Source organism: Ambystoma mexicanum, chromosome 4p, assembly GCF_040938575.1.
Source record: "Ambystoma mexicanum isolate Mex_15411 chromosome 4p, UKY_AmexF1_1, whole genome shotgun sequence".
NCBI classification, from domain to species: Eukaryota; Metazoa; Chordata; class Amphibia; order Caudata; family Ambystomatidae; genus Ambystoma; species Ambystoma mexicanum.
In genome coordinates, this window is record NC_090927.1 from 667,507,869 (window position 1) to 667,529,681 (window position 21,813).

The window sequence follows — 21,813 nt, forward strand, 5'->3', positions numbered from 1 at the left end:
ATTGATAGAAGAACCCCAAGCCTTCATTTCAACATTCCAAGGACATATCAAGCATCCTTTCCCCTTAAAGTTCTTATTTGCTTTTATTCTACTGTCTCACTTTGTTTTGGTTATTTTCTAACAGGCTACATATGTTAGCATGCATTTTGCATGAGCAGGTGGTGTTTCCATTTGCAGTAGTTTGCGCAGTGTGTTTCTCAGAGGGCTGGCTTACAAATCTCAGACAGCGCATGATATATGTCATGTCATTTATAACAAGCTTGTACACAAGTGTTTCTAGGCACATTTTTTTTATTCCAGTTCCCCTGCATGAGTCTGAATTGTGCAGCAAGTTGACTCCTTCATAATTGCTGCTTCCAAAAATTGCACTAGTAAAAATGTATGTATTGTAAGAAATGTGTATTGATTGTGATTCATTGCACCTATCCCGCTAGAATAGTGAAGTTGGAGTTAACTTCAGCATTCTTTGTAACTGTTATCTGCTGAGTTTGTGCACGTGTTGCCAATGTTGTCTGCATATTGAGGTAATATAACAAGGCTTTCTTTGATGATTTTACTTTACCCTCACACGCAGGGAAGACAGGTAAGGGTATAGAGGTACGCTGGGCCAGAACACCCGCCAAGATCACACTTTAGTAGTCCTGCACACGCTGGGGAACACTAGTGTTTGGCAGTAACCAAGGCTAACATCCCAAACTCAAAGCTTCCCTTCAGAAGGGGTGGACTGCCAAAGTTAAGCAGAGACCACAAGTCAAACAGGCAAACAAAAAAAAATGATGAGAAGGCAGACATTAATAATTTACTAAGCTCCAATAATGACAACAAAATGTCTATGTACTTGATGCTTGAAATGATGCACCCATGCTGCTGCTGGGGGAAGTCACCCACTGGGTGAAGATTACACATCACATGGATTCTGCTGCAAGCTACAGCTGAGGGGCGTCACCCGCTGGGTGATGGTGACACTTTGTATGATGCTACAAGCTACTTCTGGAGAAATTCACCCACTGATCACGCTTGAATAATGCTGCTGCGGGAAGTCACCCACTGGATGATGATCGCGCTTCATATGATGCAGCAAACTACTGCTGGGGGAAGTCACCCACTGAGTGATGATCACTCTTCATGTGATGCAGAAAGCTATTGCTGGGAGATTTCAGCCACTGGGTGAATATGATGCGTCATATAATGCTGCAAGCTACTGCTGGGGAAGTCACTCACTGGGTGATGATCACACTACGTATGGTGCAGCATGCTACTACTGGGGGAAGTCATCCACTAGGTGAACATTACACATCATGTGATGCTGCAAGCTACAGCTGAGGGAAGTCACCCACTGGGTGATGATCACACTTCATATGATGCAGCACACTACTGCTGGGGAAGTCACTCACTGGGTGATGATCACACTACGTATGGTGCAGCACACTACTGCTGGGGGAAGTCACCCACTGAGTGATGACCACTCTATATATGATGTGGCAAGCTACTGCTGGGGGAAGTCACACACTTGGTGATGATCACACTTGGTATGATGCTAAAAGCCACAGCTGGGGGAAGTCACCCAATGGTTGAAGATCACGCTTCATATGATGCAGCACACTACTGATGGGGGAAGTCACCCACTGGATGATGACCACACGTCATATGGTGCTACAAACTACTGCTGAGGGTTGCCACCCACTGATCACGCTTTGCATGGTGCAGCTAACTACTGCTGGTTAACGTCACCCGCTGGGAGCTTCTTTCTTTTAACTGGGGAAAATCTGACGTGAACAACCCCGACCGCTTGTGCATCTGTGGGACACTCATCCACCTATGAATAGTTGGGAATTAGGGCTCAAGGGAATACAAGATATTAGAATGTGATATGTTTGGGAACCTCTTTCCGTATAAAACATGGAGGGAGTACACAAACACTTACCACAAAAAAACAAAAAACAAAGAAAAGCAGAGTTGTCAAGCCATGAAGTCACTTTACTGACAATACAGGAGATACGGCGTGGGAGGAAGTCAGCATTGGATTCACATGCTTTTAAAAGTTCTAGCAACAGTTACACGCGTTGCCTTTCTATATGTACTTTCAAGAGCAAACAGTAAATACATGTGCCAGAAAATGTTTTTAAATTGTACGCTCTCCCATATTCTATCATTGCATTGCAAGGTTATGCGCAGGGTTACCCACTCTGCCCACAATTGCATGGCTTGCTTTGTTAGGAAGCGCTGGCTTCGTGACGTCCTAACAGTCTACATGTCCTTTGCACATAGACAGTAATGGCGATTAATTAGCACCTGTCCCAGTCTTTCTTTGCTTACGACGCACCGTCGCACAGTGGACGCCCTGATTGATAGGCGCCTGGCTGCTGTGCCGTGTGACCCCGCGGCGGGGTCAGCGTGCTCGCGTGTTCCTCTCGCAGTCAGTACAATTGTAGGCCGTGAATCGGCTGCGTGAGTGGCTAGTGCTTTGTCTTTTGTTCAGAGACAAACATGTACACTGGAAAGAGGGCTAATTAGGTGCTGCAGTCGAAGTGCAAATGAGGGACTTTTGCCCTGGCTAAAACTCTGAGGGGAGGCGGAAGGATTGAAACATACACAGATGCTGTCGTGCATGGGAGTTTGGCCGCTGTCGTTTACGCAGCCCGCGAAAGCATCTTACTATGACAGAAATAACCACACATTTGACATGCACATATATTATTTATTTGATCGACTGAATATTCAATTAAAGAAATCCAGTTCATTTTTCAGTAACTGCCTGACCAGTGGTCTCCTCCAGTAACATATTCAGAGCAAAAGTCGGTCTCCTTTGACATTGGCCTTGATGTTTTTGTATAATTTTGAATGACGTCCAACACCGTTGAATAAAGACTCACATCGTGTCTTTTGTTTTGTGTGCAATAGGTTACCGGGGGCAGAAGGGTGAGCGCGGCGAGTTTGGAATTGGCCTTCCTGGCCCTCCCGGTCCTCCAGGAACTCCAGGTAATTTCCCCACTGTCCTCTTGAGCAGATAAACCTGCGATGGTCGTTATACATTATTTATTTATTATTCATAAGGCGCACCATATAGCAAAATGATGTTTCCAGGCACCACAAGACAAAAAGGGGGAAAGTGGTGCAGGGGAGATAAACAACAGTAACTGTCCTACTAGGCCATGTGACATTCGGATCGTGCAAGTTCAGTAACAAGATACCTTATACATTGTCATGTTACATTGGTAACCAAGCAGAATGCATTTTATAAAATAGATTCAGTAAACCACAGCATGAGTGCAGATTAAATTGCCATGTGTGCAAATGCGCGAATGCTCTTGATTTGCAAAGGGGCAGTTGCCTTCTGCATCCCAGCGTTTAGGGGAAAATGCATGGGGGAATGGCCTTGCTGGTCACATTGGGTGTTTGAGTAAAACGGGAATGTGACACAATGTTAAAAATAGTATAACAATATGTCAGCACTTCTAGCGGGTGAGTGCCATCCCGCTGGCGCGCATTTTCATTTGGTGCATGGACGTCTGATGTGCTACATCAATGTGTATATCAATGGGGTGAGGTTTCAGGGATAATGATGATGGCGTTCTTCCTCAAACTTGGTGGTGGGGAAAGTAATACATTGGTTACATGTGATCCCCTACCTTAGTTCTTAACCAGTGTAATGCCAGCCTGGTATGGACGGACGGGGAATGGCTGGCCAAATACTGAATGCAGGGACTATAGCCAGAATGCAGATTCCAGGCAAACCCAAGTGAATGCAAACATGAATACTGGACTCCAGAAAGAATGAACATGACACCTGAATAGAATCAGCACAACCTTTAGAGCCGTGTTTCCATCAACGGCGGACCCTGGAACAGAGTGGGCAGACACTCATCTACACACAGCAATGACACACTGAGTGGTTTCCCACATGTATTTAGCAGTGCAATGTCTAATTTGCTAAAAAGAAAATACAAATAAAAAAAAGCCAACAAAGCACAATGGAAACAAATAAATAAACAAAACACTCATGGTTAAAGCAGCTGCAGCACATTCAATATTCAGTCTTTTTTTCCTGGCTTTACTTATGAACACTTTATGCATGTACAACTTGAAATTAACTCAGTTCCCTCTTATAGAGCGTATTTCTTTTCAAACCACAAAGCTCTTCTTGAAGCTGCTGTTCTGCATGTGGCAGCAGACCTCTGAGTGCTCTGAACCAGCCTGCATCCAAACAAGCCAGTCCCCAGAAAGGTAGTAACTGCAACATACTAAATGATCTGGGTACCACAAGATACTAACAAGCATAGGGTGACCGTTGCCCTTTTTTAGGGTTAACTAGGCGTTTCATCAAAATTACACTTCAGGTGCAACTTTTGGGACCCCTGCATTAGCCTCTCGACTCTCCAAAAAACCACTGCGGCCAAGCTGACTCAAAATCCAGTGCAGGAGCAGTGAATACGAATAAAGCACACAATTAAAAGTCAACTTATTAAAAGCATAATGCACACTCTTCGAAATGACACACAATGCTTGACTATAGACTGAACAGTCCCAATGCCAGACGCCAAGGGAACTGTCTAAAATACCCAAAATAGTGTTCCGAACATTTGAAACATTGACATAAAGAAATGTAATAGAAAACGGAGGGACCTCTAGAGGTGGTTAGAAGTATTGCAATAAAATTAATCATGTAAATACATCACACAATGGATCCACAGAAAGGTGAGTGCAACACGACCTCTTACTAGTAGATGTTACGTCACCAAGGTTAAACAAAGCACATAAATCAAAATATAGGCATACGTACATGAAAAAAACGCAAATGCAAGTAGAAAAGCAGACAGTCGTGGAGAACCCTGAGGGAGCCGCAAAGTATTTTACAGGCCCGTGGCCTATAAAATACTCACAACTATAGACTGCTGGAAGTTGAAAGCAGCCCTCACCTGGAACTGGGATGATCACATGAAGTCAAGGGACCATCACACCTGCAGTGGTCCCATCAATGACAAGGTGAACAGCAGTAAGGCAGCACTCAGGTGGTCGGTCTCAGGGACTTTCAGGGTGCAGGCCTCCAGTAGCAAGGGGACAGGCCTCAAGCAGGTCTGACAGCAGAACACAGGCTGGTGCAGAGTCTCTACAGAAGGTCTCCAGAGAAAAAAACACATGCAAGCCCAGGGACGTGTGGAAAAACAGGCAAAGGGACAGGCCAAGTGAAATGTGGCGATGAGAGACACTGCCTATTATGGGTAGCAACAACAAACATATACAAACACACTTGCAGATCAAGTGTCACCTGAATAATAGACAGGAAAACAACACTCATAATAAAAAAATGTCACAATATAAATAAACAATACAATTACAAAACGACTTCAAAACATTAGATAACAAAATGCAGCAAGTGTCTAACTGACATACAGAAATTAGTCACAGGTGGGCTGTCCCTTCCTGAGGGGGGAAATGGGGCCTGGAACCTATCTCAGTTTCCAACTGTCACAAACTGAAAAGCTTGGTAAACAGGAGCTGGGGGATGGGCTGAACAGCAAACCTGGTGTACTGGCAACTTCCAGCCCATTAAAACCACTGCAGCCCATTGAACAAAATGAGGGTCCATAGGAGACAATGACAGTCCATAAAAAGCAATGAGCCACATTATGACTTGAGCGGTATTCCAGTGCTAAATCTGCTGGAATACTGCCCAATGGAATTACCGTTACCACCACTTGGTCCGGTAGAATTAACATGTGATTACAAGTGGTGGTAGCAGAGTTAATCCCCATTTTTATTGAGTCCATTGAACTCTGTGGAGCCTTTTTGGCGAAATTTCCACTGTGGTAATTTAACCGATTTTGCCGATTTTTGTCAGAAAGCGAGAGGATTTACCTCCAGCATGATGAGGTAAGGCTGGATGTAAATCCCCCACTCCAGGGCGATACTTGTCGTATGACGGTGTGGGAAAAGTGGCAGTAATTCTGTTAGCACCAATTATTTCCCGCACTGCCATACTTAAAATCCACCTCCACAGATCTGGAGGCCTACAGATCACTGCTATGGGTACCTGGTGCCATTCTTAGTACCAGCCTCTATTTTGGGGTCATAAAAAAAGCACAGGTGAAATATTGATCATGCCTGACCTCATCTATGTAGATTTAAAGTGGATCCACATGTGGGTAATCTCTTAGACGTGCATATGCCTGGACATCCTGCATTTTGAACAATACTGGTTTGGACACTGAGGGCTCATCCTCAATACTGTAGTGCACAGAGGGGACAACCCTGAGATTACTTTTACCTGTGGCACAAGGAATGTTTTAAAAAGTGAATAGTGCATTTGCAAACACAGTACGTCAGTGGCATTGGTTAGCCCTTAGTATTTAAAGTCCACACTACAGGAGAATCACCAAGTGATGCCACCTACTTGGATCAGACATTGCTCTGCTGGACATGTGATTTTGTTCAACGTGCCCAGAGTACCCGTTTAATGTGTGAGTCCGTTCCTATCTCTCAGCTCTGCCATGGATCTTACTTCTCAGATGTCTCACTCACTCCACACTTCTCACCTCCACAGAATATCCCATATTTATTGCCCGCTCAAACTCCACCATTTTGTTCATGGTCTCCAGCATTCTTCTTCCTCGTTCCCCTTTAAATTTCCCATGTCGTGCTACTTCCAGTACCCCAAATCCTTCACCAACCCAGCTCTCCCATTTCTCCCAGCTTCTCCGCATCCCCTTTCTCTCTCCCTTCATCCAGCTCTCACTTCTCCCACCTTCTACATCTCTCTTTACTTCTACACTGTCCAGCTCCTATATCTTCTACAATGGCATTTCAACCCCCTCGATAGCCCTCCCATTTCTCCAACTCTCTCCCGCTCTCAATTATCTTCCATCCTCTTCAACTTTACTCTTTCTCCCTCCTATGCTCTCAAGGGCTTCCACTTATACCACCTGTTTAGTTCCCTGGTGTCTCTCACCCCCCACCCCGAATGTCTCCTTCACTCCAAATTCTGCCATGCTCCCCAACTGACTGTTCTCAGATGTTCTTCAATTCTCTCATTTGTCCCACCATATTCATCTCTCCCATTTGTCCCACAGTCTCAGGCTCTCCTATTTCTTCTGCCCTCCTTTGCTTCTTCCACTTCTTCACACTCTCAAAATCTTATTTCTCCGACCAACCCTCCCATTTCTTCTTCTCTGTCAAGTTCTCTTGTTCCCCAACTCTCCAATTCTCTAATTTCTCCAACACTCTCCAACTGTTCCATTTTCTGCCACCCCATTCCCATTTCTCCCACCTTTTCAAACATCTCTTGTTGGCCAAACCCTTTCCTGCTCAACAATTTCTTCATCCATTTCTAATTCTCCCATTTTTCTCACCCATCTAAGACTGCCACCAATTTCACCAGCCCTTAGCTCTCCTTTCTTACATGCATGCTTCTTCCATCATCAACCTCTCACATTTTCCAGGTCTGTATCATTGCCTATCACTTGGACAACACACCTCTTCCTCGACCTTACATTTCATATTTGTCACTTGGGCAGGGTGCCAATGGACATTGAAATGTATGTGTTCCCTCCTCTTCTCAACCTTTCCCTTTTATAATACATTGTGTATGTGAACATCTGTGCCCATTCTGCATTAAGATGCCAGTCTCCAGCCAGCTATGGTAGAGACAGCAGCAGAACTCAGGAAGAACAAATTAGAGATCATCTCATTACAAGCTGCAATGGAGTGGGCAGTGATGTTCTCCTGCTTTGGAATTCTAGACTAGACACACACTTCACCGAGCCTCGTAGGAGAGCATGAATTGATCAACATCAAGATATGCAACAACCAGCATGCAGTCACCATAAAGTACTGTAAGGGGATACATTTTGCCAGTATGTTTGCTAGTGAAAGGTTTAATTTTCCGGGAAGACACTATCCTCCCATCAAGGGACTGCATACCTGCACACACTGAATAATTAGAGCCTTCCACCGAGTACTCCTGGAGATGCCTCTACAGGTTTTATCTGACCCATCCTAGCATGCTGACAGAAGGCCAGCAGTATTTTTTGAGTTTAACGACTGGTTTACCAGATTCTTCCATCAATTGTCCTCACATGAGATCTTGTCAGAAATGTGAGTACTGTGTGCAACCTTGAGAGACCCTAAGCTTCTTAAAGTCAGGGTTCCTCAAGGCACCCTTTATTCCTATCTGAATATCCGTATATACTTGGCTGTTTGGTCTCCATTGGCTGGTTACAGGCTCTGCTTGATTCAAGCGGGGGATAGCATGCGCTACTGCAGGGCAACCAGTGTATGAATCAAGCATGAAACCCAACAGTCAGGCACTGTTTCTGCAGAGAGTGAGTGCGAAACTGAGGTTTCCATGTATGCTAATGGGTATCCCAGACAGCCTGGGCTGCAGTTGCCAGAAACAGATATCACCTGAATTGGAATGGTGTCTGGAACCAAGCCTACATCCACACCTGGAGAGTAAGCCCTTGCACATGAGAATGTGGTAGATTCTGGTGATTGGGTGGTCATTCAAAAAAGGTTTCGCTGATTGTATCCTTATGACTGGTAGCTGATTTACCCAGTCAGCTTCCAAGTTCCGGTATAGCCTGAACATCTGCCTTCGTACTCTGTCATACCTGGGGATAAGGCATGAAGCACAGAGGGAGACGACTACTCTAGAGGAATCATTACCAATCTCTTCTGATCCCTGAACTCTTCCAAGAACTGTTAGAATGGTAACGATCAGCTGGGTATCTTTGTACACCAGATTTAGAGTGCCCAGGGCAAACAAAGGAACCAATGATCCCTTCCTTTGATCTGGCGGGCACAGCAGAGTCATTTGATCTAAAGGAGTGTATGCTCTCAGAAAAGATTTGCTGACCTGTCCCGGGGGAACCCAGAAAGAAGCACTGGACACCAAGAGCACGTGAAACTGTGACCTATTGTTTCTGTGTCAGGCAAAGAACAAGCCTCAACAAAGAAGAAATCTAAATGTAACATTTGAACTCGGACAAGACCATCTCCTACATGAACTGCCTCCACTGGACACTGTCTGTTCACTGGCAGTAGAGGTGAGACTTCAGCAAACTGGACAGCTGCACTGGACTCCAGCTCAAGAAATAAAGCTCAAGAAATAAAGACTCAGGGCCTCATTACGACCCTGGCGGAAATCGCGGTGCAAAATGCACCATGGAGCACGGCGGAAAGCTGCCGATAGCGCCATGGGGGTTGGCGGATTTTCCGCCCCATTCCGACCTTGGCGGGGCGGTAAATCCCCATCCCCCATTTTACCCTTCCCCATTCCCATTTTTGCCCCATAGGGTATAATGGGAGTGGGGAAGGCGTTAATTACGCCACCGTTAAATACGGTGGCATAATTAACAACAAGGTCCCGTAGCGCCATGGATTTCTCCGCCCGGAAAAACCAGGCGGAAAACGCTCCATGGCGCTACGGGAACTCGTAGTAGGGCGGATGGGTCCGCCGCGAATAACGCTGGCGTAAACCCACTCCGCCAGGGTCGTAATGAGGCCCACAGACTTCAAGGTGTAGGAATAACATGTTATTTAGTGTTTGTGGTATTTTGAAGATTTACCTGGACTGAACCATCCAGCCCACCATGGGTCTGAATGGAATTATGGATGAACAAAGCAAGAAACAACAAAGGAAAGAGCTCCTCTGTCTAGGAATGGGCTGGACAGGGGGGGTTGAAGATTCCACACAAGACAGTTGCAAAGAAACCTGCTGTAGAGAGAAGAGAGAGGGACAGCAAAACGCAACAAAAATACCTAGGAGATCTCTAGGGGGCCATGGTGACAACCGGACAGAGTGATGGAGCAACTCAGTGTTGTTACCGTTGGCCTTGGTGGTGTGCCCCTAGCAGGCCCGGCACCCACAGGGCTGTTATGGCTGTCAGCCCACCCAGGGACCGGGCCAGATGGGCCCATTGGTAAAGGCATGGACTGCATGTGTGGGGTGTTCCAGGCAAAGAAAATAGCTGCCAAGTCTGAACCGCATGTGTGGTGCAGCCTTAACCGGGTGATCTGGCAATGCCACATAAGCCCACCTCGTGACCGACCAGGCATGGAAAGCCCAACAGAGAAGACATCCTCGGCCGTGTATGCCAGGTGTGGCCTGAGAGGTGAAGAGGCAACGGGGGAAGTCAGCCATAAACCCTAGGGTGGGCAGTGAAGAAAAGTCCTGGGCAGCCAGGTGGGGTGTGGGGGCAGAGGGGTGAAGCACAGGAGCTCTGTTACAACGGCCGGGGTTGCAGGAGAAGAGCGGCCCCAAGTTCGCCACAGGCATGGTGGTTGATGACATCAGCGTCCCCAAAGTAATGGGGATGTCACCTGAACAGTTAAAGGTGCTGGGGCTGCAGCAGTGATCGTGGGTAGGCCCCCAGGGCAATGGGCTGTTATAGAAGGTGGAAATGGGCTGAGGGCTGCAGCGGTTATCTTGCCCCCCCAACACCCAGAGCTTGAGGCCATCCAAGAAGATGTGTGGAGGCCATGGGGCGCAACAGTGACAGCCGCAGCCCCCGGGCCATGGGGCTGTCACACTGAAGATCCTCAGAGCCGTGGAGATTCGCCCTGACTGTGGCAGGCCCCCTCTGGGCATGGGTGCCACCTAGGACAATAACTAATGTATGCTGTGGTTGGACAGTGCTATTCCTGAAGAAGGCTCCCTGCCCTCATCCACAAACAAAAGATAGCACCCGCAGGTAACAAGGGGTGGCTGGCTGCAGCCATCACCCCTGTGTAAAGTAATGCTTGTATCTGTTATTTTTTTGTATAGATGCATGTTTATATTAATAGTTGTGTAGTTTAATAGTTATGAGGGATAGTGAATGTTAATAGTGAAGAGTGGACATGTATATAGGGTGGGGTAGTTGCTTTGAAGTGGAAACGGGGAAGGTATAAGGAAAAAGAGATGTTGGCATGTACCCTTGCACGAAACAGGTGAATGAAGCGACATCCTGCCAGAGGCTGACTAGGAGGTGTGACCACCCACTGGGGCCAGCTATGTGCCCCCTCTACAGTGGGTGGTACCAGGTATAGGTTAGGGGTCTGTCATCAGGTCCACCCTATAAGTCTTCCTCCGACCCCTCTAAGAGAAGGTGGGATGAATAAAAAAGGATTCCCATTGGGATCCCGAAAAACTCTGTCTTGGTGTCTGTGTCTCATAAAGGGGTCAGGTAAGAACTCAGGATGTAGCCCATCTCCTGTTTAACAGGGATTTTATTTGCAGGTGCATCAGCCCCCCCACCCCACCACGCCCCCTATCCAGTTGGCCAGGTGTTTGGGGTGGTTGGTTCCATGTGGACAGCCCCTGGCCTGGGGTTTAGGGAGTTGTACACTCTTACCCTTAAAAGGGCCAGAAAACAGGGGTTACATTGAAACTACTGTCAATGACATTACAAGGATCAAATCACTGTCAGTAAGCAGTAATAAATAGCTGAAGATACTTGAACTGGGAGGTTCACAACATTGGGATTGCCTTTAGGAAGGCAACCACGTTCTTCTGAAGCAAAGTGCTATCTTTAGCAGTCCATCCCTTGATTAGCATTGGGAAAGCAACACAGCATCGAGAACAGTATCCTATTCATGCCACTCTATCTCACCGACTGATTCCTATCAGAGAATACCTCCTGGCTGAGCCGATACAGTTCCTAGGATATCCCTAGGGTGCAAAGTGTCACACCCGGTCTCCAGACCGGACCTCTGACTTCTTGCTTAACCCTAACAAGTAGAGTCACAACACAAGAAGGATACTAAAAGCTTTCTGAACTTAAGCTTCTTAGAGGTTTAATGTCTTTTTTCTTAAAGGCCTCTGTGTGAACCTTACTTTTTTCAAAATAATACAGCGTTATCCTCTGTTCCCATCAACCCCACAATCCCGATGTTTGACCTTGCCTTTGTGACCTTTGTATTATGCAGGGAATGCGTAAGGATAAGGATTGCGGGGGTTTTGGAAGGTGATCGAATGACATCCACTTTCAATTCAGAAAAACAAGTACATAACTAGCTCTCCCTTCCTTCTTCTTTATGGTGTCATGAAGCAGCTTGCCCGCAGTGAGTCCCTACAAATTACCAATAAACAGATGCAAAATATGCTTCACTTGGGCTTTGCACACAATCAAGAGAAGTAAAATAAAGTTACTTGATGTACCCAGAGCTCTGGAAGGCCTCAAAATCTAACCCTGTCAAGGATGCTAAGCTCTACAAGAACCAGTGAACCTTATGCAATTAAGGCACGTGATAAAGAACTGTAATTTTGAGAAAAAGGTTCATATAATGTAGTCAAAATGTACTAAGCAAAATCTACTAAAATAAGAAGTATTGCGTTGAAAGGGAAGCAAGAAGTATAAACAAACCATAAACCATCCAAAAAAAGAGCATTCCAAGGGCTAATGTGAAGTGACTGCCAAGTGTCTGAAAAATGTTCCTAATGTCCTGATAGGTATTTTAGGTGCATGCCAGACTACGGTTAGTCCTGGCAAGACTGCAGTGAAGACACTTTCCACTGATAAATGCTACTCTCAGACTCAGAAGCTTTACAGAGCTCAGTTTACTTGAGAAGCTGCAGGGTAGAGGCATTTCCCAAAGGGGGTCCCAATGTGAGTGATTGGACCGATCGATGGGTGTCCATGGTAAGGATGACTTACTAAGATGGAAAAGCTCCAGGGAGTACTCGATGCCGCCGGATGTGGAATTGGGAAGTCAGGTCCTTGGGTCAGATTGGTGGGCTTCTCCGTCAATTCTCATAGTAAAGGTCTAGCAAAACACATCTCTTATTAGTAGCCGCTGGCTTCAGATGGGATCAAAGAAGCATGTCACTTTCTAATAGACTTGCCACCAGGTCTCAGTGAGAACAACAAATAATTTAGGAAACGATTCTGTCTGGAACTGGCTCCAAGTGCTAAATGGGATCGAATGCAGCTCAAAGACTTTGAGAAGAAGAATTGTTCATAGGTAAAACCGTTTGATATAACACTGCACCTATCACCTGTTGTTCCCAGTTTACAGCTCCTCCTGAATTCTTGACAGTGCCTAGAAGAAGCAGCCTCTGGGATGCTTGGAGATCTTCTGTCTGTCTCCTGTAGACCTTTTTGAAGTTGTAATGGCAGATTCCTACTTTCCTTTTTAGCCGTTGTTAGCATCGTCCCCATTCCCATTGAGCCCTATAGAGGCTCAATGGGAATGGGGATGTACCGGGTCCAGGTTCCTGGAATGGGGAAATACCGGGCCCTCCAAGGTCGGATTTGCCTGGTATTTCCCCATTCCCGGACCCGGTACCCGGTATGGGGGTAGCCATGTGGCATGGCTACCTCCATACCCGTAATGAGGCCCAGTGGCTTTTACTCTAGGAGAAATGTTTGTTGCTATCAAGCAATTCAAATTTTCTAGAAATCGTTTTAGGTTTGTCCTTCTGAAGTGGCAAGTCACTGATTGTTAGATCGCCACATAAGACACCTCACCAGGATTCATATGTTTTTGTGAGCAATTGCTGTGATATTCACATCGTTATTTCATATTTCATATACATCTAGTAGATTATTTTTACTCTATTTTCTGTGTGACAGTAGTCAAATATATTTTTTCCACACATTCAATTACAAAATTCATGCAAAACAATTATCATCCAAAAAAAAACTTTTATAATTCATACAGTACATACATGCAAGATTATGTACAGTCACATGCTTATATGGTTTCATCCATTGACCTTAAGTTCGAACTTCCTCCATAGGTGCATCACTGCAAAATTGAGGGATACAGAGCTAACTGAGACACAATACGGCCAGAACTGAGGATTATTTATAAACTCTCCTAAATATAGATAGTGTATATTCTGCAGATGTTTACATTGGACAAGTAAGTGTCTGGTACTTTCCAATATGTCTGGTGCCATATATACTCTGCAGATCCTAAGGTCCCTCGGCATCCCTTTTCTAGCACCCACAATTAAAAGGTAGGTGAGTAAATTAAAACGTAGTGCTATAAAGAATCTATGTAATTTCGGGGGGAAGGGAAAAGTAAAACATATTTCTGTGGTATCCAAAAAGGGAACCTTTGTGTAGTAAATTTAGCAACAGAAATGTCCCCAATAGGTAAGTTACATTCATACTCCAATCCCATTGACAATATCCATTGTTGTACTTTCTCAATAAGTTCTAATTTCCGCATGCTTGTCTAGCCCCTTATTCCAGTTAATTTTCCAATTCATTTTCATAAATAATGCATTACATATTTTGTTATACTGTAAAAAGGATGGCAGTTATCACTCAACAAATTGCATAAAATAACCAATAAGGACTGTCTCTACTCTCCCTCACAACCCATCCCTCACCCGCCTTCCACATACCCCCCCACCTCTTCCTCCTTTTCTCCTTTTCTCCTGTCACACCTGAGGAAGTTACCAGAGTTGTCCACTCCTTGAAGGTCTCTTCTAAACAGGTCTCCCCTTGCTCATCCAGGACTTTCAAGGATAACATTGGCTCTCGTGCCCCTACTCTCGCTGATTTCTGTAATCACTCTTTTATCACTGGATCTTCCCCTACCCCTTCAAGCACCCCCTGGTGCGCCCACTCCTGAAAAAACCTTCCTCTGACCCTACCTGCCCTGCCAGCTATTGCCCAATCTGCATCACCCCCTTCCTGGGGAAGCTACTTGAGAAACTGGCCTTGTCCCAACCTAACTTTCACAATGAACTTATTGGTGGCCTCCACGACCATCAATCTGGATTCCGTGCATCCAGAGCCATGGAAACTGCTCTTCTGAACACCCGTGAAGAACTGCTTTCATCTCTGGAATCCAATTCCCCAGCTGTCTTTATCCTTCTTGATCTCTCCTCTGCATTTGACACAGTTAACCATTCCATCCTCATACAAAGGCTCCATGATACACTTGGTATCTCAGAATGGGCACTGGATTGGCTGTCCTCTTTCCTCACCAACCGCTCTTCCCAAGTCATCCTGGGCCCCTTGTCCTCTCCTACTTCCATCTCCTCCTATGGTGTCCCCCAAGGTTCTATGCTATCCCCCTGGCTCTTTAACATCTACCTATCCCTCCTTGCATGCCTCATCTCCACCTTCTCCTCCAACTTCCAGTGTTGCTCAGATAAGACACAGCTCTTCTTCAGACTCCCTGCTGACCCTCTTTAACCCTCCATCATCCCTGACTGCCTATCTGCCATCCAGTTCTGGTGCGCCTCCAATTATCTCTGCCTCAACACCTGGAAAACTGAGATCCTTCTCATTGGAACGCCTGTCCCCTCCTTCTTCCCCTCACTCTGACCTTCCTCCTTGGGATTGCCCCTGCATCTTCAATTGAAGCCAGAAACCTTTGAGTCATCTTTGACTCCTCTCTCTCCTTCCTCCCTCACACTCAGGACATTGTCAAAAAGTCCAACTATCAGTTCTTCCTTCTCAAAGGAATTCTTCCTTTTCTCACTTTCCCTCAGAGACTCAATTTGACTCAAGCCTGGTTCTCTCTAGACTTGACTACTGTAACAACCTCCTCCTGAATCTGCCTTCTTCCACTCTGCAACCCCTTCAGTTTATCCAGAATAGGGCAGCAAGACTTATCCTAGGCCTTAAGCCTAAGGACTACATCTCTCCTGCACTAACATGTCTTCACTGGCTCACTGTTGCTGCACAGATTACATTTAAAACCCTCTTCATCATCCACAAGGCTGCCTGGGCCAGGGGACCACACTAGCTTCAACTCTATCTCACTAAATACTCTCCCTCTAGACCACTTTGCTCCTCTGACACCCACTCGTGGTATGTAAAGCGTTTTGCTAAACTGAGGGTATGGGGTCGCTCTATTTCCCATGCAGGCTCCAACCTTTAGAATACCCCCAACCCCCTTCTCTCCCTGCACCTTGAACAGGATCTTCTCAAATTCCGGAAGCTCCTTAAGACTCTCCTCTTTTTCTCCTCCTTCCCTCTATCTCTCCTCTGCTAATCTCACAGGTGCTGTATTGGTGTCCTTGGCCCTTATGCATCTTCGGGGCTTTGACCTCTCACACCAATTCTCCCTAGCTTCTGCCTATCCACAGCACTTTGCATCTGCACACCCTCCACCCTGCAGACTCACACGTACACCTCCTGCGGACCAGGCCGTGTAGCACTCAACATTCCTAGCACTTTGTCCATGGCTGACCCTCGCGCTCAGACTCCCCAGCACTTACCCCCTCTTTCTTCTTATGTCTGCACTTGTACGTTCTGAATACTCACAAGGCATAATAGGTTCACCCCCCCTCCCCTTTTCCCCTTCTGCTCTGTAATTGTATTTCCCTCCCTGCCCTGTGGGCGCTTCGAAACATTATTTTCTTATTGTTTAAGCACCTAACAAACAAACAATAAATACAAATACATAAATATGCATACAAAATTCATCTATACATCTCGCTCATGGCATCTAATGATGTTAAGCCGAGTTCCAACCTGATGCATTGAATAGAGGTATACTGGGATAGACCCAGAATGGGTCTCCAAAATCTCTCTTCCAATTTATTCACACCCTCTAAGACGCATGTTTCCCTGCCATACATTGTAGTTGGCACAATTTGCTGTTTGTAGATCTTAATCAACCCATCCATACAATACCCCAAATTGTAGTCAGAAATTGTCTGATTCCAGCATATCATTCTCAAATGTTATTGTATGTCCATTCTCAGGTGGATTTGTTAATATTCTAGCTACTAAGTCGGACACCCAAATATACAAACTGATTTACCTCCATTATTTTAGTGTCATGAACTTCCACAATGTTTAATAGATTTAGACTTTTTACCGCCAAAATAGATTATGTTGATTTTCGCAATGTTGATTCTCACAGAGTTACTAGGAGCATAGTCCTACAATGCAGATACAAAATGAATAAGACCACGGGTCTTATGATCTAAAAGGATGATATCACCCACATAACTCGTAGGTGAATAATTACGCCCAGGCTGTAACGCCTGTGGCAGTTCCGTTAAATACAAATTACACAAAGAAGGAACCAGGACACGTCCTTGCTTAAGTCCAACATTTACTTGCAGAGGTTTGGATGGTGTGCTCTGCTGATTCAGCCGTATGCTTACTGGCGTTCCCTTATGCAATCTTATGAGCACATTTAAGAGACCAGATGGGATGCCCCAGCTATATAACTTAGACCAAAACCTATTGTAAGCTACAATGTCAAAGGCAGAGCAAAAACCTCTAAAAGCGATGTAGAGCGAACTGCCCAAATTCCCGTTTGCTTTCCATATCAAGTGTTATAATAGCATCACATTATGTGTTGTAGAGGAGCCCCTTTAAACTCCTGTCAGAAATGGCAAGGGTGCACCCTTTGCCTCTGACCATCTATTCAACGCTTATAGAATATTATACGAGAACATCTTACTGGTGACATCTAACATGGACAAAAGGTGGTAATTAACTGGACCATCCTTTTTGTATACGGGGATAAGATGGCATTATTCCATTAGGTAGGAGTACAGTTATCCTGGGCAATTTTCAGTAGAGTAGATGTAGCAGATTACCCCACATGTCAGAGTTATGCTTAATAATCGTATTATTCAAACCATCAGGTCCTGGTGCACAAGAGGGGTTTAGTTTTTTTAATGACATTAACACCAGCATATCTATCCCATCCATATTTATAGGGTTTTCTCAAAATAATATCCTTTGTATCAGGTGGTCTGGAAACCACTTCTGTTCTATCCACATATGTTCTGACCACATCGTTTCTGCTATGGGATCAAGTAGTTTATTAACAAAACCTAATTTAAACTTGTTCACCACATGGCATCATTTTGTGGAGTCTCCTGACCTTAAGACACCCAACAAAATGTGCCATTGTGCTGTATTCATCGTACGCTTTTACTGAATGCGACTGTTTCTATATTGAGATCTAGCTTTATTTATCAATGGATTAATCTCAACCATCCCTGGGACATGTCATTTTAGACAATTGCAAATCTCTCTTTACATCAATCTTTTTGCTCTGCAATGTTGCCATTGTGTGTCATTATATTCCCATCTTCTCTAGACATGCCAATTCATTAATTTCCTATCCTTCCTAAGTCCATAAGCATTAATTAGCTCAGTGTTTTCCCGATACCATCGTATAACCTTTCCCGAATTAGGCATGGTCACTTCGAGTGGTCGCGCTAACAGTCAGGTTACTCACCATATTATATCCAGCAGCATTCACAAAAAACATAATCAAGATTGCTACTATTTTCTTTCCATAGGCCAGGCATTCCTATGTCCCCTTTTGTACACCTATTCAGCATTATCAGATCCATGCTCGTCATGCAACTAAGTCATATATTGCCTTAATCATTACTTATTGGAAGGTAGCAGAGGGTATCCCCGGGGCTGACAAACACTTCATAGCCTCTACATCATCCTGTCTGCAGTGTGTATTAAAGTCCCTCTATTCCATTAAGGAGATCTAATTTCATGATACCAACTACTCACTGGGCCTTATTACAAGTGAGGCGGTAAGGGGTTAACGGCGCCGGTAAAGGTGGCGGTGCCGTTAACCCCATACCGCCTCATTACGAGGTTCCCTCACGGGACCCACTCTGGACGTCTGGTCAGACCAGACGTCCTTTGCGGGTCCCATGAGGGGACCAGCATGCCCACTGGTCATTAAGGGGCCCGTTGTTAGCATGCTCCCCATTCCCATTGAGCCCTATGGGGGCTCAAATGGGAATAGGGATGGTCCGGGTTCCCTGAATGGGGAAATACCGGGCCCTCCAAAGTCGGAATGGCCCGGTATTTCCCCATTCAGGGACCACGGACCCGGACCCGAGTTTGGAGCCAACTCGTAATGAGGCCCACTGTATCTATTAGAATCTGAATTATTCTATTGGTTTGACCTCCCCCGGGCAGTGAGGGAGCATGTACATTCATAATAAAAACCCATCTCCAAAGTTGACCTGTAACCTGATTTTCGCAGCTAAAATGTATGGACAATCTATAACGCCTTTCAACTCGCACAGAGATAAATCATTATAGGCACCAATTAGCAAATCCTCCCATGGATCGACCACAACTGTTTTTGATAGCCTTCTTGCATACCACTGTATATCCATCAATAACAATTGTATCCATCCGCCATTTCTCTTGTAACAAGAAAACGTTGTATTTAGATAATATATAAAACCCCTCCCCCTTGTCATCATACAGAAAATGCTGTGGCCACGCGTGTTCCAGCTCAATATCTTAAGATTATTGGACCTGATGTTAGGGCCTCGGTAAAGTAGCCTGCCGTAAGGTCCCTGGGAGCTAGTCCAATTGGCCACTTTCCATTGTGCCACCTTCCTCATTATCATTATCTATTTCAGCAAATACCTGTCTCCTTTTTTGTTTTTTGCATATAACATTACAAAAATATAATTAATAATGTGACCTATCTCTTTCGACCTGTACTCACTGTATGCCCTCTGCAACATCAAACACCATTTAAAGTAAAAGGGGCATTTGTTCCATAACTAAAGAGACCACATGACAGGAAGTGCAATGTGTACAGGTCACATTTTCCCCTGGTCATTCTAACATCTCTTTATAGTCAATGGGCCTCATTACACCGTAGAAGGTAACCATGGCGGTTTTTGCGCCATGGCTACCCCTTACCGCCTTCTGGGTCTGGGTAGGTGGTATGGGGACTTACCGGGACATTCCGACCCTGGAGGACCCGGTAAATCCCCATGCCAATTACCATTCCCCATTCCCATTCGAGTTCCCATAGGGCTCAATGGGAATGGGGAAGGAGCTAATAACGGTACCACTATTAGCTCTGAAGTCCCTCAGTGGGTCCCGTCCTTAACGTGTGGTCTGACCACACGTTAAGGACGGGACCCGCTGAGGGACCTCGTATTAGGGCGGTAAGGTATTACCGGCACCAGTGCCCTTACCGGTGCCGGTAATCTCTTACCGCCTACCGTGTAATAAGGCCCAATGTCCCAAAAAGCGATGACATGTAACACCGGCATCGTATATAGAAAAGACAGAACCAATGTTTGATTTATCGTTGAACTCTTTCCTAGCAAACAGTACCTTAATAACGAATAAAGTACATGTATTAATGGAAGCATCCCAAAGGTTTAATGGTTCTGGAGGTTCAGAGTAAAGGTTATCCAATGCTTTTTCAGATTTCTTGAGCAATAAGCCAGGAATAGTCTCAATGGTTTCTACCACTCCCAAATGATCAGACTCAGATATTGCATGCTCATTTATACCCAATACTTGGTCAATGTCAGTACAGATGGTTCCAGGATTCAGGATGAGAGTTTTGGAATGTGCCTTTGATTCTGTGGAGCCCCCAGGCTGTATTGGCAGTCACCCATTGCGGTTGCATTGTGATGCATCACTTGTTTCACTGTGCCAACAGGAGAACTTGTTAATCAATACCGAATTATGTTATTAAAAACAACCCACTATGTAATCTTCCCTTCGATTTTGGCGTCTTCCAATTAGTTTCCATTTAAGTCCTTGGGTCTCATCACAAGTTTTGCGGTACTAGCGGTACTAGCTGCACTAACAGTGCCAAAATGAATAACTAGTACCACAGACAGGAAAGGTACTTCAATGCACTGGCTGTTGCTATTCCCCATTATGAAGTCTCATATGACTCCATTGTGATAGGCGGAACTGCACATGCAGTAATTCCACACATACCCTTTTCCCACTGCACACAGAGGTTGGACCTCCATGTAAAAGCAGACCATTTGTGTTTTTAAGGATAAAAAACCCATAATTGTGCAGAGCAGTTAATCAAGCTTTATTCCTAAATTCCACTTGTTAAACCATTACACAACCACAAATAGTGTCCCAGCTTGGTTAAACTCCCGTCCCCTGCCCTCTATCAAAGGCTCTAATCGCCAAAAGGTTGAATCAAACTCAGCACTGTTTATGATTTCCTCAGGTATATTCTTAAATACAATAATGTCCAGTCCTTATAGTCTTCATCCAGAAGATTTATTCATAGAAACAGTAGGATCCAGCTCAACGCGTTTCGGGACTTGATCGTCCGAGTGAGGAGAAATTAAGGGTAATTTACCTGGTAATTCCCCTGGAACCCCCATAACATTGGCAGATAAATGTTCCCCAAAATAGTCCTCTAAGTTAGAATCTCAAAGTTACAAAAAAGATTCTAATGACAAAAAAGAATGGTCAAGCTGTGTTTTTAATTCATAGTCCCTAAACAATTAAACAAGAAAGGAAAAGGAACAAGCAGCTCATACCTTTCAGAGAAACCGGTGGTGCTCAATCAGTGTAGGTCAATTCACAGTTAGATAACAGTACTCGAAATGTTTGCCCAATTTAAGTCTAGAAATCCAACAAAATAAATTGTATCAGAGAATATTAAAATCTACCATATGTATGTGTACCTTATATATGTATAGTAGTGATCAATTGAAAGTCCTAGCTTCCAAGTTAGGGATCATCCCAGATTAGGTAAGTGAATTTAGAGTGGATCTGAACATGAGAAAAGAGGACAAGAACTCTATTATATGGAAGTCCAATTTCATCTTACATAAGAGGACCATACTTATATAAAGCAGGGGAGTAAAAGTACCTCGAATTCCTCTACTTGTATCACAGGAATCAGGTTGTAGTTACAACACAATCTCGCATTGACTCTAGAAGACCACTGTGTGCGTGGCAACAACATGGCTGCTAATTTATAGCGGTCATGTGTGTGTGTGATCACATGATGACCTGATCACGTGACATTTTGGATTTCTTGTTAAAATACAACACCTTCTTGGAATACTCACTATTGTATCTATACCATACATCCTATAAACTAATCCGTGCAGGGAATCTGAAGGATCACAAA

General features: G+C 44.9%; 1 protein-coding gene across 2 annotated transcripts in view; it reads left to right on the top strand.

Annotated features, from left to right (window-relative positions):
• The window catches only part of COL19A1 (collagen type XIX alpha 1 chain), a 2,241,461-nt gene that overhangs the window by 2,208,114 nt on the left and 11,534 nt on the right, over positions 1-21,813 (top strand). For both annotated transcript variants that reach the window (XM_069606203.1, XM_069606204.1), the window contains exon 52: positions 2,902-2,979. In XM_069606203.1, coding sequence (XP_069462304.1) covers positions 2,902-2,979 — 78 coding nt within the window. The remainder of the gene's footprint in view (positions 1-2,901; positions 2,980-21,813) is intronic.